Here is a 17,418-nt window from a genome sequence, read left to right on the forward strand (position 1 = left end):
CATTATCTGAACCTCCTTCAACAGCCCCAAAACCCGTTGCATCACAACCAATGTTGAAATCGAGCGGGCCACAGCATCCATGGTATCTAGTGCGGGCTAGAGTGCTATTCTCTCCACTAACTGTCCCTCATGAATGATGGCATGAAATCGGTCTCTGTGTGACTCTGGCAGGTAGTCAAAGGTGTTAAGTTTTGCATAGTTCATATGATTTTATTTGTCCGTTAGGGCCTGGTAGTTTGCAATTTGGAATTGAAAATTTGCAGAAGAGCAGGCCTTCCTCACAAACAAGTCAAGTCTTTTCCAGTCCCTATCGTAAGGGGTGGATTTCGAGTGATGCTGATGGCCACTGGAGTTCACTGCATCCACCACGATGGAATCAGGCGAAAAGTGAGAGAAGAGAAATTCTATATCCTTGAGTGGTACATAATACCTTTTGCTGGCTCTTTCACATGTCGGCATGGCCAGTGCTGTTGCTTACCATATAAGCTTGGCCAGATCCAAAAGCGGCCTCGTTGATGGGGAGGGCAATCCTCGAGGAGGATGTATGTAAAATGTCCAGCAACTTATGGTGGGTGTCCTTCACCTCCTCGAGAGGGATTTTCAGTGTATCCACCACCCTCTTTGTAAGGTCCTGAAAAAGCCTGTAAACCTCTGCCATGGATGCAGGAGGGGGCATCACTGCCTCGTCTGGAGAGGAGGAAGAGAAATTAGATTGCGGTGTGGCCTCCTCTTCTAGTCCAATCTCCCGTTGCTCAAAAATTTCCTCGGAGACTCTAAATATGGAGGCAGAGGGAGGAACCTCACGGATTCCCAGGGGGTGACACTAGCTGTCCAAGAGGTATGGTGTCTATAGGCCACCCATGGATCCAGTAAGGCCATTGAGATGGTGGAAAGGGCATGGGTGGCAGAGCTCATTGCTGGTCATATCCTGGTGGTTGAGGTCCAGAACAAAGGTGTGTCTGGGAAGGCCCAGACTGATGGTGGGAGGGAGCATAACAAAAGTGGCGAGAGAGAGCACCCTCCTGGTCGTTATGTGAGTCTCCGCTGGATATTGGTGGAGCAGACAAGGAGACTGAAGGTGAATGGCTCAGTACCGGTGGTGACTCTGGTGGTCAAGTCGTGTCCAGTACCAAGTAAAGGGACTCTGGGGTCTCAGATACCACCAGGTCCTTAGAAAACCAAAATTCCTATGGTACCATGGCAATCAGTACTGTCAGGGCTTTCCATTGCTGAGCAAGGAATCTGGCAACATTGGCAGAGATGAGCAGTCTGAACAAGGCTGTCTAGCTGTCATCAGTACAGAGGTCTTCCACACTGGTGCTGTCTTCACGGAGGCAGCGGTACAGCCCATACTCCTGTCTATGACTGGTGGTACCACTGCCTCAGCACCTGTGCCTATAGGGTCCTGGGCTTACTAGGGGTGTCTGCACTGAATGACCCATGCGATTTGATGGTTCCATGCTTAGGAGCCATCGATACTGAAATGACCAAACGTGTCGGAGATCTCCTCTGGCTGTTTTGGAGCTCACTGTGACGGCTCGTAGCTCTCTTTTTTGGGAGATCTTACGCAGGGAATCTGAAGGTTTCTTCCTTGGTTCACCCCCTTTGGAGTAGAAGGCTGCAGTGATGGCTCACGTCAGCGAGGAGATTCAGGAACTGGTTCGGTTGCAGAGGTCCCTCCATCAGGAGTAGTTTCAGTTTTAGTTCCAGTTTTTTTCAAAATCAGGCTTTTTAGCTACTGGCAGAAAGTACACTTCTGTGGAACATGGGCCTCTCTGAGGCAATGGACACAGTGGGAATGTCCGTCTGTTACTGGTATGGTCTCCCTGCAGGAGAGGCACCTCTTAAGCCCGGGAGAACTGAGCATGCCCCTTGTTGGAGACAATCTCGGGGGGCGGAGGCGGGGGGGGCGGGGAGGGGAAGAGAGGAGGATAACGTTTTTTTTTTATTTTTAAAATATATTTTATTTGTTTATTTAACAGGGAAGAAAAAAATGTAACAAACCCTATCACACGAAGACAAAAATGTGAACGAAAACACTAAGAACGTCTAAGATAAAGGGATTCTAACAGGTAAAGTATCTCTATCCAGGGGCAGCTGAGAAGGAAAGGAGGGTGTTAGGCCACGCAGCGCTAGTTAGCCTCAAGGCAGAGCATGAGTGGGGGAGAGCACATGTGCAGGCCGAACAGACACTGCTACCAAAGACCTCTGATCAGAAGTGCAGGGACGCAGACACATCTACAGTGGAGCACCCATAGGAACACTATTTGAAGAAGAACATGCTAAAAATCACTCAGACCAGTTAGATGTCTTCAAGGCCCCAAGACCTGATGAAATCCATCCTAGAATACTCAAGAGCTAACTGAGGAGATATCTGAGCCATTAGCAATTATCTTGGGAGAGATTCCAGAGGACTAGAAGAGGGCAAATATAGTGCCAATCAATAAAAAGGAGAATAAGGACAATCCAGGGAATTACAGACCAGTCAGTTTAATTTCAATACCCAGAAAGATAATGGGACAAATAATCAAGCAATTTTGCAAATACTTAGAAGATAATAAGGTGCTAAGTACCAATCAACATGGATTTGTCAAGAACAAAACATGTCAAACAAACTGAAGAGCTTTCTTTAACAGGGTAACAAGCCTTATGAATAGGAGGAAAGCAGTAGATGTGGCATATTTTGACTTTAGTAATGCTTTTGATACTGTCTCACTGTCCCAGAGAGTAGTTATGAGTGGTTCACAGTCAAGTTGAAAGGTCATATTGAGTGGGATCCTACAGGGATCAGTCTTGAGTCCCGTTCAATTCTCTTCAATTATTTAAACAATGGCATAGGGAGTACAGTTATAAAGTTCACGGACAATAAGCTGGGAGGTATTGCAAGTGCTTCGGAGGACAGGATTAAAATTCAAAATGATCTGGACAAACTGGAGAAATGGTCTGAAGTAAATAGGATGAAATTCAATAAGGACAAATGCAAAGTACTCCACTTAGGAAGGAACAATCAATTTCATACATACAAAATGGGAAATGACTGCCTAGAAAGGAGTACTGGAGAAAGGAATCTGGGGCCTATAGTGGATCACAAGTTAAATGTGAGTCAGTGTAATGCTGTTTCAAAAAACCAAACATCATTCTGGGATTTATTAGCAGGAGTGTTCTAAGCAAGACTCTTCCACTCTACTCCACACTGACAAGGCCTCACCTCAAGTACTGTGTCCACTTTTGGATGCCACATTTTAGGAAAGATGTGAACAAACTGAAGGAAGTCCAGAGGAGAGCAACAAAAATGATTAAAGGTCTAGAAAACATGACCTATGAGGAAAGATGAAACAACTAGGTTTGTTTAGTCTGGAGAAGAGAAGACTGAGGAGGGACATAATAGTTTTCAAGTAATAAAAGGTTGTTACAAGAAGGAAGGTGAAAAAATTGTTCTCCTTAATCTCTAAGGATAGGAAAAGAAGCAATGAGCTTAAATTGCAGCAAGGGCAGTTTAGGTTGGACACTAGGAAAAACTTCCTGTCAGGGTAGTTAAGCACGGAAATAAATTTCCTAGGGAGGTTGTGGATGACCTCTTGAGGTCCCTTCCAGTCCTACATTTCTATGATTCTACAGTGTGTTTGGAGACTGTGGCTCAAATCTCAATGAAGGTCACTAAAGAAAAAATGGATTAGTGATCTCATCCTAGCTCCATTTATCATCAACCCTAGACCACCAAAATTTGGCATAGTTCAGTAACCATTCTAGAGACTAAGATCAAACTGTGTGCATTAAGAGCTGTGTGCAGAAGCTAGCAAAGTGCTTGATTATGCAATGCCCGACTTAGACAAGTACTATTGGCCATTCATTTTCCTGAACATGAAATTTATGTTTTTGAGTAGTCACAGAAAAAAAACCTAACTGACTTCAGTTTTCCAATAACAAAATTACAGTAAATAAGGAATGCATTCAGCACCTTAGAGAAAGGTTTAATATACAACCATCTCATTGATACAATAATCAAGAAACATTTCCCCAAGTGCATCACGGAATATTTTGACAGTAATTACTGTGATACCCAAGGTTTACCAAAGCATAAATGTGTTTTTTTATACTGAAAAGGGTTGCCTATAACAGTAAGTGACAGTGCATTGCAGTTAATATTTGAAACAAGGCATCATTCCCACTATTTTTAAATGCATGAATAGACTTTTCTGGAAGCAGTATTTTTAGCTCGACAGTCAAGAGACATAAGGGAGCATATGTTTTTGTTTTAGGTTCCTCACAATGCCCTATCCACCCTTCTCACTGGAGACATTGTGGCCTTGCCCACTGATGATGAGTCCTAACAGTTGCTTCCCAGGCACCATAATCAAACCTTAGAAGTCTCCAGCTCTCCAAAAAAGCTGCTGGATCAGCAGTGGCTTGTACACTTTTACAGACTGATATTTAAACATTCCTCCTGATGCTGAGCCTGCATTTCTCCAAATCAACACCATTAACACTTCCAACTGAAGTAAGAGGAGTTCTTGTTGACATTTAGTTATTACTTATTCTGTCTTTCCATGCCTCCTGGTCCTTATTGCCATACTTTTCCCCATTCCCTCTTCTCCATGCCTACACCTTGTTCCTCCACTCCCCTCAATTCCTCCTCCCTCACCTTTCACCATTTCCACCTCCTTTCCCAATGTTCCCCACAGCACCACCAGAACAAAGGGGGGGAGGTGGGGAAGAGGCAGAGTTAAGAGGAAGGTGAAAACCAGACAGACTCTAGAAACAGGCAGAGGCTTAAGGAGTAAAACTATCCAGAAAGAGGCACAGGATAACAAAGCAAATAATAGAAACAAGGCAGTGGTTGGTTGATTTTTTTTTAATTAACACATTTTAAAGAAATTGGACACAATCAACTTGTGCAATTGTTTATTTGTACTGTGGTGGCACCTATGAGCTCCCCAACCATCATGGACTAAGACCTCACTATGTGAGGTATGTACAAAACAGAACAGGATGGTCCCTGTTCCAAAGAGCTTATAATCTCATATTACCTTCATTTTTCCTTCCCCTTTCCCTTCACTGTTTGTTAGAGTCACTTGTTGCCTTTTGCCTTAAGCTATATTGTTTGGCTCTTTGGAGTAGGCTTCCTTCCATCTACCTAGTTATTGCCTTTCGGGGGGGGGGGGGGGTGGATGGATTTACTATAATGATGGGAAAACCCCTTCCATTGCTGTAGCTAGTGTCTACAGCACAGTGCAGTGGTTGAAGCAACCCAGTTGGGCCAGTATGGCTCTTGAAGTGCAGACATACCCTGAGACAGGCACTTGGAAAAACAAGGTGGGATGGCTGAACTGTCAGGAGTTAGGTAAGCCACAGAGGCCATCACATCATGAACGCCCAAAAAGTTGTCTTAGAGAGCTCCAAGCTTCCAAGAGGAAACTTTAGGGCACCCTCATGTGCAGCCATCATCTCAAATTTAATCATTCCAAAACCAAACTAATTATATTTCTCTCCTCTAACTCCTTTATCTCCACTGACTACTATTATCCTTCTAGTCTCCCAGGCCTGCAACCTCAGTGTAATCTGATTTATAACTCACTGTTAACCCCTTCCCATCCCATATCCAGTCTCCATTGCTTCTTCCACATTAACTCAATCAAAAATCCACTCTTTCCCCACTATTCTCACTGCCAAAATCTTTGTTCATGCACTAGCAGTCACTTGACATGCCGTAAATAATCTTTTAAACTCTCACCATGCATCGATCCAAAAGACTGCTTTAGTAAACTTCCTCTTCTGATCCCCCAACTCCTCCTACAATCCCTCAACTGGCTTCCTGTCCTTGCTCCATATTCTGTTGAGAGGCTGTCCTCTCAATATGTACCTATCTAGTCAATGCTCTGACCAGTAGACAAAAGGTTACCCATTAATATATAAAATATATACCCTATATATATTTATTTAATTTATTTTTTTGCTTGGGGGACTTTGAGGGACTGCCCACTATAACACTTTTGTGGTGTTGCTCTGACAAAAGGTGAGTAATCATTCTCCAATGTGGGTTAGTAACTATTGTGATAGCATCTAAAGGCCTGAGTAGTATTGGTGTTTCATTGTTACAGGTGTTGTACAAGCATGAAATTGACTTTGAGATGCCCTATGCCAGGAATTTTTTTTGAGAGTTTTTTTTTCTCTTGCCAAGATTATTCAGCTTCATTAAAGGTGTCAAGTACAGTTAATTTCACTTTGTCCCATCACTTCACCTTCTTTTTAAGGCACCAACAAGTCCTCCTTGAGGTAATGGGTAACCTTTTGTCTACAGGTATTACATATATATATTATATATATATATATATTTATTTATTTGCTTGGGAGACTTTGAGGGACTATATATAACACACACACACACACACACACACTACTGCTTTTAGAACTTCCCCACCAAAAATGAAAGACAAATGTTCCCCATATAATTGAGGCATATTTGCCAATCCACCTTTATTTATTCACATGTCAGAATTTTCCCAGTGAGCCCTTACCTGCCTTAGTTAGATAATATGCCTTTTTATAAAGCAATGCAGTCTAAAAGTTCTGAGATACAAGAGAGAGTCTCATGACGACTTTCAAACCAAAACACTCTGGAAAATAGCAGCTGTACTTGCTCAACTGTTCAAGAGCTTGTGTTCTTTCCATGGGATCACTGCTTAATTACTGAACATCTACTCAGCGCATTTAACATTTGAAATGTTTTCAACAACAGTTCATTGCCAAGTAGTTTAATATACACACACGTCATTTACTTTTTTAAATTAATACAGTACTTGAAAAAGGTGCTGGATTGACAGTCCCAGACAATAAACTTCTCTATTTGGCCACACAATGGATAGTATTGGGTGGTAGCTGTGCCGTTAGCTTGACAACATGCCTCCACCACATTGTGAAAGGACTACACCTAAGAGAGCAGGCTCAGTCTTTGTGGCCATTCAATCCATAACTCCTCTGCCAAAACTGCCAACAAGGATGCTAATTATGGTGTTTTTTATAACCAGGACACTTAACTATTGGGAAATGAACTAAGACTACTAATTCATCTAACACAGGCTGCCAGATTGTAGTTTCTGGTCAGTAATGAAGAAGGCTAGCTTTAAAACGATGAGAGGTGAAAAGCTCACTAGATGCATTGTTACCAGTCTCCTGAGCCATCTAGTTGCTATAAAGTATTTTTAATTGAATAATCTGTTTTGACTTTGAAGCGATCAGACTGATTAAATGAAAACTGGTATGGAGTTGTAGAAATATGTAAAGTGCAACTCTTCCAGAAAGGCAGAAAATAATATAAAAACAAACGGATACATTCAATGCTTACCCATCTCTTCCTTTACTGACAATTTTAACTTCAAAATAGTATATTCCACACGCTGCAGGTATAGGATGTGTGGCTCGAACTGAAGCAGCATCCTTTGGGGTTTTGCCATGACCTGCAAAACAGTCACATTAAAAATCTAAAGTATATTTTAAATTAGTAAACTGTAGAAGTGCAAGTTTGACAGTGTACAAGCCAGTCATTCAAAATAAAGGATTTACTTTGGGTAGTCAATATACTTCTGTGCATAAAAAATTTCTGATCAGACTCTCATTATTTGTGAATGGAACAGCATATGAAGCAATGTTCCGTCTTATGAACGTGTTCTAGAATATGCTAGCCATTGTCCCTTGTCTAAACAAGCTGAGAGAGGTACTCAATGACTGCTGCTTTAAAAAGGCTTTACAGTTATCTGAAAACAAACAATTACAAAACAAGATTCATTCTGTTTGCAATAAAATGTGGATATAATTATGTGGACTGTTGTCACAATCAAAGTCTTGAAAGCGTTGCATGGCTTCTCAGTTGCACAGCATTTACTGATTTTTAGAAACTGAAATGTGATACAATTGATTTTAATCTACTGCTTGGTATACTTATATTTCTTTAAACAATTTCAAGATATTTTGTTACTATTGTCTACAATAGAACTGTCAGTTACTTTATAGCCAGCACAGTAGGTAGCTTATTTCCATGTTCTGAATTTCTTTGATTTCAACAATGCATTAACCTCATAAAGTCTTCAAATAAGTAAACACAGATCCTACTCTTTTTGTTACAAAACAGCAAATGCTATGTCAATCTGCTACTGCAAGAAGTCCTAGTCTCTGTATTTTTGGCCTTGGACAACTGTTTTCATTTTCTAGTTGTGTACTACCTTTAGTAGTGTCATTAATAACCTCTTTTTTTATCTAAAATTGTTTGAATAATCCAACATTGATTTTTTACTGAAGTTTATATATAGCCTTTATTTATTTTCTGCTGTCAAGTCATGCTCCTGCCATGTACTCCAATTACAAGACTGAATGCATTTATTGTATTTCTCAACGCCGGTAAGTTATAATTATCCCAGGCTGATTCAATTAGAGTAATAAGCAAATCTACAGCTCTAGAAGTTCCAGAATAAGTTTTTGTTTTGTTCTTAAGTGCTAGCAGTTCATTGTTTAGATGCCATAAATTCAGTTGCCATAGTTGGCTATACAGAAGTCCTTGGGCTTATTAAGCAGCCAAAGCCTTAAAGGGACCTCTCTGAAGCTTGTGAGCAGAGCATGAACTCTGACTGTCCTGTTTAAAGGTGGTACCATTTATTTAGAAATTACTTGTGTTAAAAAAAATTTCAACCTGTTACAAGTAAAACCAAAGAACTGACTACAGAAAAAATATGTTCCCAAGTTTACTTTATGCATTTGACAGTGATTTTGTAGTTAAACTGCTTCCACTGTATATTCAAGTCAGTTTCCGCTATTTGTGTGGGCCTTTCATACAACTAATTACAATAACTAACTTTTTCAAGTTTAAACTTTGACTTTGTCCAAAAATGTTTTAAAAATTTGGAGGCTACAACATTGTATGAATAGGGCTTCCTGCTTTTATTATAGCAGCTAGACATTCCTGTTGATTACCTTAAAGACTTTTCGGGCATTTAAAAATTGAAAATTGGTTCTGAAGTAAAACAGTGTCAAAAAAAAAAATATCTAAGCATAAAAAAAAAAATCACATTTGAAAAAGCCAGTTGGAACAGAATAATTTAGCATCTACTGAAAATGACATTTTTAAGCTTTCAAAAATGTAATATGTAGGCTCAATCCTGCAAAGCTCTAACCCAGAAGTTCTCAAACTTCATTGCATCACGACCCCCTTCTGACAACAAAAATTATTACACAACCCCAGAAGTGGGGACCGAAGCCTGAGCCTGCCAGAGACTTGCTGCCCTGGGCAAAGGGGGATGGGGGGTGGGGAGGGAGAAGAGAGCCAAAGCCGAACCCCAAGCCCTGCTGGCCTGGGGAATCCGGGGGGCTTCAGCCCTGGCCAGGGGGTCCTCTATCCTGAGCCCCTCTACCCAGGGCTGAAGCCAAAGCCTGAGGCAGCGGGTATCAAGCTTTGGCCCCAAGTGGTGGGCTTGGGCTTCAGTTTAACGCCAGCCCTGGCGACCCCATTAGAATGGGGTCATGACCCACATTGGGGTCCTGACCCCCAGTTTGAGAACCGCTGCTCTAAGCGCATACCTTCACAAACACTGAGTAAAGTAATCCTACTTAAGTCAATGGGAGTACCCATCTGGACAAAGCTATTCATGACCTTACACTCTTAAAATACAGCTATATAAATACAGTTCCAAAATCTGATTTTTGATAGTTTTGGCAGACAACTGTGAGCCAGCTGAGAAATAAGAACAAAACTACTCTCAGTAAACAAATGGGGAAAGGTTTTAATGAGACCAAAAAATGGTCTGTTGAATACGGTCTTACCTCAATTTCTTCCACAGTTTACACTTGGTTTTAATCAGGCAAAATTAGATCCCAACTTTGCTGTCTGTGTTACAATGGCAATCAAAACAGAGTCACTTTGCCATTCTTGCACAATGTTGGTTTGGTGGTACTTTAAGTGGTCCTGGAAAAACTATTCAGGATTACCACAACCAGATCCTTCCCTTTTGTTTATTAGGGAAATATAGATATACAACTGGATGCACTGGAAGTCAGCTAGAAGATTTTTAACTTGGCATTAGAGGCAATTCAGAGAGGACTTGTCTTTACACTGAAAGAAAAGACTGCACTGTCAACAAAGGTGTGGTTAATATCTATTCGCCAAAGCCTCACTGAAAAAAATCCTATTGATGGCTATTTATTCAAATTGTATCATTTTTGCCCATTTTGTTTAGGCAATCACCACACAGGTGACCTAAATGAAGTCTGTTTCTAGGAAACAGCAAATTAAAAAACAAACCAACCAGGATTACTGATTTTTTGTTTTAAAAACTGTACTGCTTATGGTTTTGTCTTGTCTATTTAGGTAAATCTCTTTATGAATATATTTGTAATTAAATCCTGTGCTACTTTTTGGCTTATGATCACATACACAGTATTAGAAAACATAACTATCAGTTAGTTTCAGTGAACATTAACATGTTAAAAGATCACTGGAACATTTTCATTTCACATTTTATTGTGAATAAACAAAAATTTTAAAAATATTTAAATCAATAATTCAAAGATCGTATTTTCCCAGTAATTCCATTTTGTTGTGGCCTTTACCCTATAAAAATGGACCTTTATGTCTGATTAACGTTCTCACCTTCAGCTAAGGACTGTTAGATGACAATGAAAGGTATATTAGAAAGTTGACAGAAACATGTTTTTCTGAAATGGTTTTACCTTTCTCGTTTATGAAGATATACCAAGAAAAGTATAAGTAATCAATGTAAATAGTACTAGGTCAATTCTAATCAACAGGTAAATAGTTTGTTGTGTTCCAGAGGGCTTAATTTCAGCTTATTCCTATTTTATATTTATTTTGTGACCAATTTAAGAAACATAGGTGCGGTATTACCGATGCCCATATATGTAATTTTTTCTGTGTCTAAACTTTGATAAAACTATAGAATTAAGAATCAGAATTTCTGAAATACATAACTGAATGACTGACTCAGAAGTTCTGGGAAGAAATTATGCTGGTTCTGATAGGTGATGTGAGGAGAGCTAGATGCTCCCCTCACACACAGTCTCACCATTTTTATGAGGGTATGTTTCAGATAGACAATGTTGTTCAGTTTTGGCAGCGATCTTTGATTTTTGTTTGCCCCTGAGAAAGTATGCTCAAGGCATGTTTTCATCATCTTAATGCCATCAGACTGTAGTCCTTCCTCTTGCACCTTGACCTGGTAACCAATATCTCCTTTTGAGACAGATCTGATTAGTTCAAGTGCTCTATAGTAGGCTGACAAAAAGACAATGATCCAGTGAATGCTATTCATGCAGTATGAAGCAGCACAACTGTCCAGGCTGGGAGAAGACATTCTGTCTACCTGAAGCTCTGTATGGACTATCTGGTGGTGGGCAGGAAAATTACAAACCCTCAAATTCCATCGGAGATATGGATTTCCTTTTTCTCATAAACCAAAGAAAACAAAAGCCTCAAATCTGGCAATATGTCAGTATGTTCAAATTATTAAGTGATCTGAAAAAAATAATCAGAGGACAGACTGATTGTGGCTTTTTCACACAATTATTTTTTCATAGGCATGTTAGGATTTTAAGATATTGCACACTAATATCTGGGAGGTCAAAATGTGGCCTGCAAATGACATACTGACCTCTACATTTTTTCCATACAGCTCACTCGATGGCAGGATTTTCCTACCTTTAACTTACTTCTCTCCTCTTCCCTTCATCTTCAATATTTCACAAAGAAAACCTCCCATCAGAGAGGCAAGTTCACTTGGGACATTAAACAGGAGGGGAAGAAACAGGTGGAAGGGAAAAGAAGGAGGAAAATGTTTGGGGGGGGGAAAATGATGTTATCAGAACAGTACCACTCACAGATAAGGAACAAATGCCTCCAGAAAAGTTGATTCTATCAGAATGTTGCAGGGGCAACAGAGGAAGCTTAAATAAATGTGTTTAAGATACAAAAACAAGACAGAGGAAGAAGGATGATTTAGTTGGTGTTGGTCCTGCTTTCAGCTGGGGACTGGACTAGACGACCTCCTGAGGTCACTTCCAACACTATGATTCTAAGGGAGTCATTTTTTGGGGTCTTGTATGCTTCTCGACTGGATCTATTTTTCAAGTGGACTGATGGAGGATCCCACAAATCTCTCCCCAATCCAAATGTGCCAATCAAGATCTTTACAAAAACAAACACAACCTCCTGTTCTTTCCCCATTGCCTAGATAGCTCAAGGTGTACTGCCTGTGCCAGCACTTTACAAAATTAGAGAGGCTGAACCTTTTCTTTAATTGGAGCCCTATTTGAAATTGTTTTGCAATGGGTGACATTTTATACAATGCAAGAACACAGTTGATACCATCTTTCCTTATTTCAATCATCCATTCTCCATCCTGACCTATTTTCTTTTTGTTTTGTCTTGCTTGTTTTTGTCTCTTAATATTTTGTTTTTTTCTCATTTATTTTCTTTTAGTTCTCCCCTCACAAATAGGTACAGAGAAGTGGGGGTGGTGTCTCTTGGTGCTACTCATAGCTTAGCCAAAAGTTGCAAAAGCAAAGAAGCAATGGTTGGGCTACCAGCCTATATAGGAGCTACTCCAATGCCTGTCTACCGGTTTGTCTACACTTAAAACACTACAATGGCACAGCTATACCAATGTAAATTCTTAGTGTAGACCAGGCCAAAATTAAAGGTGACAATGGAACAGGGAGGGAAAAGATGGGAAGTTTTCAAGGAGCCATTCACTGCTTTAATAATATAGCACATTTCAGTTAGAGGAAAGAGAGGAAGCTACGTGTATTACAGTTGCCCCTCACCCATTCCACTTCTGATCCACATTCCCCTGGACTAGTCTGGTGACCCCTAGTGGTCTATTCATCTTTAACCCCCGCATTGTCAAGTAAGATTAAGTTAACAGTAATTAGTGACACAACTTAGTCAATGTACTTTTATGGCAACTATCTCCCTAGTTTTCGAGGGCCCAATGTTCACTAAGTAGTCGCCCATGTTTCAAAAACACATGGTTACCTCCTGCTGGTGGGAGAGATGAGGAATAGGGCAAAGAGAAAAACAACTATATTATCACATTAAAACAGATCAGAAAGATTCTATATCTACCTGATTATAAACTATTATTTAAAACACACAGCAAAAAACAAAAATACAAGTGGGAGGACTTGCTAACCATAAAGCTACACCCTCGCTATGAGAATCTTTACAGTAGCCAGATCCCAGTACACACAAAATACTCCTAAAATATCAAAGTAATAAAAATCCAAACAAAAGCCAGAAAACTCAAATATAAGGACATACTGTTATTAAACTTACTCTAGGTGTCCTCCAAACAAAATTCAAACCAAAAAGCCTAAAATAAGGCTTACCAAATTTGAATTTATTGGCTTTTGTATGTTTACATCAAATTTTGAGTTACTTAAAATGAATATTTTGCATTTAATATAGATTAGGACCTGTCTATTGTAGGTTATTTTACAGAATACATCTAACCTTTCTTGGCACCCAAATCATATGATTTGTGTTTTGTATTGCCATCTTCCTCCTGTTTCAATCAACTGTAAAATGTTTCTCAAGAATTCACTTGAGCTTCACCTCTGTAAACTTTGAAAAAGGGTAACCACAAGGCTTTGGGGTTTTCCTCCCCGCCCCCATACTCATTTTGACTACAATCTGACCTCGCCTTCGTTGCCAACCCAGAAGCTGCTTTTAATCTGAAGCACTTCTACTTTAGGACTTGGGTGTGGAATGCCAGATGTGTGTTTTTTCAGGTCAGGGTGAACTCATGTTTCTCGCTTATATGACATTTTCTCAACAACCAATACTTAAAGTACCTTATTGTTATCTCTGGCTGATTTACATGAGCGTATGTAATTTGTATATCTTTTCTTCTGAAATAAAAGCCTTACAATACTGTAAACTGATCTGTGAGAAACCTGAGCACAAAGTATGAGATTATTTTCTCCTACATTTTAAATTAATCTTGAATATTACCCACACTACTACTCTCAACATTATGTATAGTACTTATACAGGGACTACTTTTAATTCTATTATTTCATAAATGTTTCATTTCCTACAAATCAAGATGTGTTTTCTCTGTGGCTTCCTCTCCCTGACATTTCCATGTTTAGTAGTTTTACATTTACTGGTCTTATAACTCCCTATAGCCCTTGTTCTCTCCATTTCTAGACAAAAAGCATTTCATCCTGCTTATTTTTGTAGCTAGACACGACACCAAGCCGATTCTGCTTTATTCTCCTGCTTGTCCTCAAACTCGTTTGATAGCAGAATCGACAGGCTGAGGAAGTCTACTAGTTTATAGCCCCCCCATCCCAAAAATCCAGTGAGAAAGGAGAAAAGATCTGATGGGCCTTTCCCCTCCTCTCCCACGGGTTTATATTCGGGTGGGGGAGGGGGAAACGGGGAATCCGGATCATCACCCCCGGTAATGTAAACTCTTTAGCAAATTCCAGAAAGAGTTATTTCTTGTTATGTCTTCTCCCCGATCAAGCTGGTGCCTTTCCCAAGAGAGATTTCCACCCAGGTGAGGAGGGGACCCAGTAGAGGAGTAGACTTAAGTAGAAGGGGCACTGAGGTGAGAAGCCAGAAGCCCAAGTCCCCCTCCTCCAGGGAACTGGGCAAAGGGCCCCATGGGGACTGCATGTGTACATGTTCCCCTCACCCCCAGGATGTGTGCGTCTATATATACAGAGACGTGGCCTAGCTCCCGGCTCCATGGGGGAGAGGGCCCCGGGTCCAGGCGGGAGGCGGGCGCCCCCACGGTGAGGCCGGGCCCTGCATCCAGCCCAGGGCAGGCGCCCCCCGGCGGGCCGGGCTCTCACCTTTGTAGTGCACCCGCAGGTTGTTCTGCGAGAGGCCGATGTAGCTGAATTTGTCCTTCGGGCTCCAGGAGCGGGGCAGCGGGGTTTCCTGTTCGTCCACGGCCGGGTAGAGACGCTTCAGCCGCCGCTTCAGCTCCTTCTCCTGCTCGTTGAGGGCCGGGTCCCCGTGCGGGAAGGCGGCCGGGGCGCTGCTCCCCGCCGGCAGGCCCAGGGCGGGCAGGGGCCCGGCGGCGGGCGGGGGCGGGGGAGGCGGCGGGGCCGCGGTGGCCGGTGGTGGGGGAGGCGGCGGGTGGAGCAGTAGCGCGGCGGCCGCCGGGGCCGAGGCCGGCGCGGGGCCGGCGCTAGCGGCGGGGGCGGCGATCCCCGAGGCCTGGGGAGCCGCCGTCAACGGAAGCTGCTGCTGCTGCCCGGACATCCCGGCCTCCGCTACCTCCTGCCGCGGCGGCTGTCTGCGGACGGTCTCCGGGGCGGGCGCGGCGGGCAGGCCCGGGCACTGCGGAGCAAGGCGCGGGGGGGAGGGGGCGGTTTAGACGGGCAGCCCGGAACCGGAGTCGAGGGAGGAAGGCGGCGGTTACAGACCCGGGGCTAGTGGGGAGGGGGCGCGCGCGGGGGGCTCGAGCTCGGGCCGCTGCGCAAGACAGAGGGGCGGGGGTGAGAGCGCGAGACGCCGCGGCTGGTCCCCAGGCCGGCGCCAGACGCTGCTGCGGTGGAACGTCCCGGATCAGCTGAGCAGCTCCCCGCGGCGGCGCGAGGAGGAGGAGGAGCTTCCGCCAATCATAGGGCGCGAGGGCGGTGGCCAATCCGCTCCTGCACGAGAGAAGGCGTGAAGGCGAAGGAACCTGGGCCGCGCGGTGCTGGTGCACCGGGGCTAGTGCAAAGCGTGGCAGCTGCGAGGGAGGGCTGCATGTTTCCCATGGTCTTAGTCTCCTCCGAGCCTGGGACCCTCCTGTCCCGGTCCTGCTTGGCCGAGGGGACTGAGCAGGGACTAGCTCAGGCTACGAGCGACTGCCTGGAGGAGGGACGGCGGTCTGCAGCTCCACCGGCGCCAGCAAAAATCCTGCGGGGCCTCCCCAGCCCACTCTCACCCCTGAGCCAAGAGGGGTGGGATCGAGCAGTCCTGGGGTGAAGCAGCCCCATGCAGGCTTGTGTAGAGTGAGGCTCAGGCTTGGGGGACTGAGGGAGGGAACTGCCCTGCTGTACTAGTGGCAGCCAGCACCCTTCACAGGCGTTAATACGATCACACTTGCCTCAGGGTGCTACTGTCCAAGAATCCTATTTTATAGACTGGGTTTGTTGATTTCAGGCAAGGAGCCTTCTCCTCTGCAAAGGATAACACTGTTCTGTGGAGGGGTCTAGGCATCTGTTGTTTAGCATGTATTTGATCTTAAAAGAATGATACCTCTTAGATTGTCAGGAAAAAAATAATCTACAGTTATTGCAAGGAACACCTTTGATTATTGTATATGAAAGAAATTAGAGTATCAGTTCCTAAACTATGGTCCATGGAGTGAGTACTTCCTTGTGGTCTTCAAGAGTTGCTCCTCCCATAGAGTGGGTTTTTCTCCCTGGTTCCAGGTACTAAAATTCAATACATTCATACTACAGCTATTCACAAAGCGCTTACTCCATATCTGACCCATCAGTCCTCATCCTCAAAGGAAACCTACAACATAACAGTTTCAAAGGATGAGCCTGGGAGCTTACATTCATAACTTTGGCTGACACTAAAAATCATTGTCTTAATAAAGATACTGGATTATGGTTTATTACAACAATCTGTAACCCACTAACCCTCATTTTTGTCCTGTGACTACAGCAGTGTTCACAGGCCATTTCACCTTGAATGGTCCCTTAATTTTGCATAAGTCAGTAGTTCTCAACCTATTTACCATTGTGAGCTGCATATGCAGCTCTCTATGTTATGTGAGCTGCATCCAAACACTATATATGTAACTATCTGTCTGGCCATGAGGATGTCAATGGGCTGTAGCTATGTGCTGATTGGGCCTCAAGTGGCCTGCGAGCCATGGGCTGAGAACCACTGGCATAAGTAGTTAGCACATATTCTATCTGCTCAAGGTTGTATTTAGCTGTGACACTGGGAGTATCTATCCCAGACCTGAAGAAGAGTTCTGTGGAACTCAAAAGTTTGTCTCTCTCACCAATAGAAGTTAATCCAATAAATAGGGCCCTACCACATTCGTGGCCATGAAAAACCCATCACGGACCGTGAAATCTGGTCTTTTGTGTGTTTTTACCGTATACTATGCAGATTTTACAGGGGAGACCAGCGTTGGTCAAATTGGGGGTCCTGATCCAAAAGAGAGTTGCGGGGTGGGGGAGAAGGTTATTTTAGGGGAGTTGCAGTATTGCCACCCGTACTAATGTGCTGACTTCAGAGCTGGGTGGCTGAACAGCAGCGGCTGTTGGCCAGGCGCCCAGCTCTAAAGGCAGCACCCGCTAGCAGCAGCACAGAAGTAAGGGTGGCAATACCATAACATGCCTTCCTTACTGCTGCGCTGCTGCTAGCAAGGTGCTGCCTTCAGAGCTGGGCTC

General features: G+C 43.1%; 1 protein-coding gene across 3 annotated transcripts in view; it reads right to left on the reverse strand.

Moving 5' to 3' along the window:
• Positions 1-15,573, reverse strand: part of RANBP9 (RAN binding protein 9) — a 71,845-nt gene extending 56,272 nt beyond the window's left edge. For 2 of the 3 annotated variants that reach the window (XM_054020900.1, XM_054020901.1), the window contains exon 1: positions 7,343-7,426. Coding sequence is in view for 1 of the 3 variants with exons in the window: in XM_054020899.1 (XP_053876874.1) it covers positions 7,343-7,454; positions 14,863-15,277 (527 nt within the window). In the remaining 2 variants the exon portion in view is untranslated. Of the gene's footprint in view, positions 1-7,342; positions 7,455-14,862 lie in introns of those variants that run through there. The other variant, XM_054020899.1, reaches the window with a different exon arrangement.
• Between the last annotated feature and the right edge of the window lie 1,845 nt (positions 15,574-17,418).

Source organism: Malaclemys terrapin, chromosome 2 (genome assembly GCF_027887155.1).
Source record: "Malaclemys terrapin pileata isolate rMalTer1 chromosome 2, rMalTer1.hap1, whole genome shotgun sequence".
NCBI classification, from domain to species: Eukaryota; Metazoa; Chordata; order Testudines; family Emydidae; genus Malaclemys; species Malaclemys terrapin.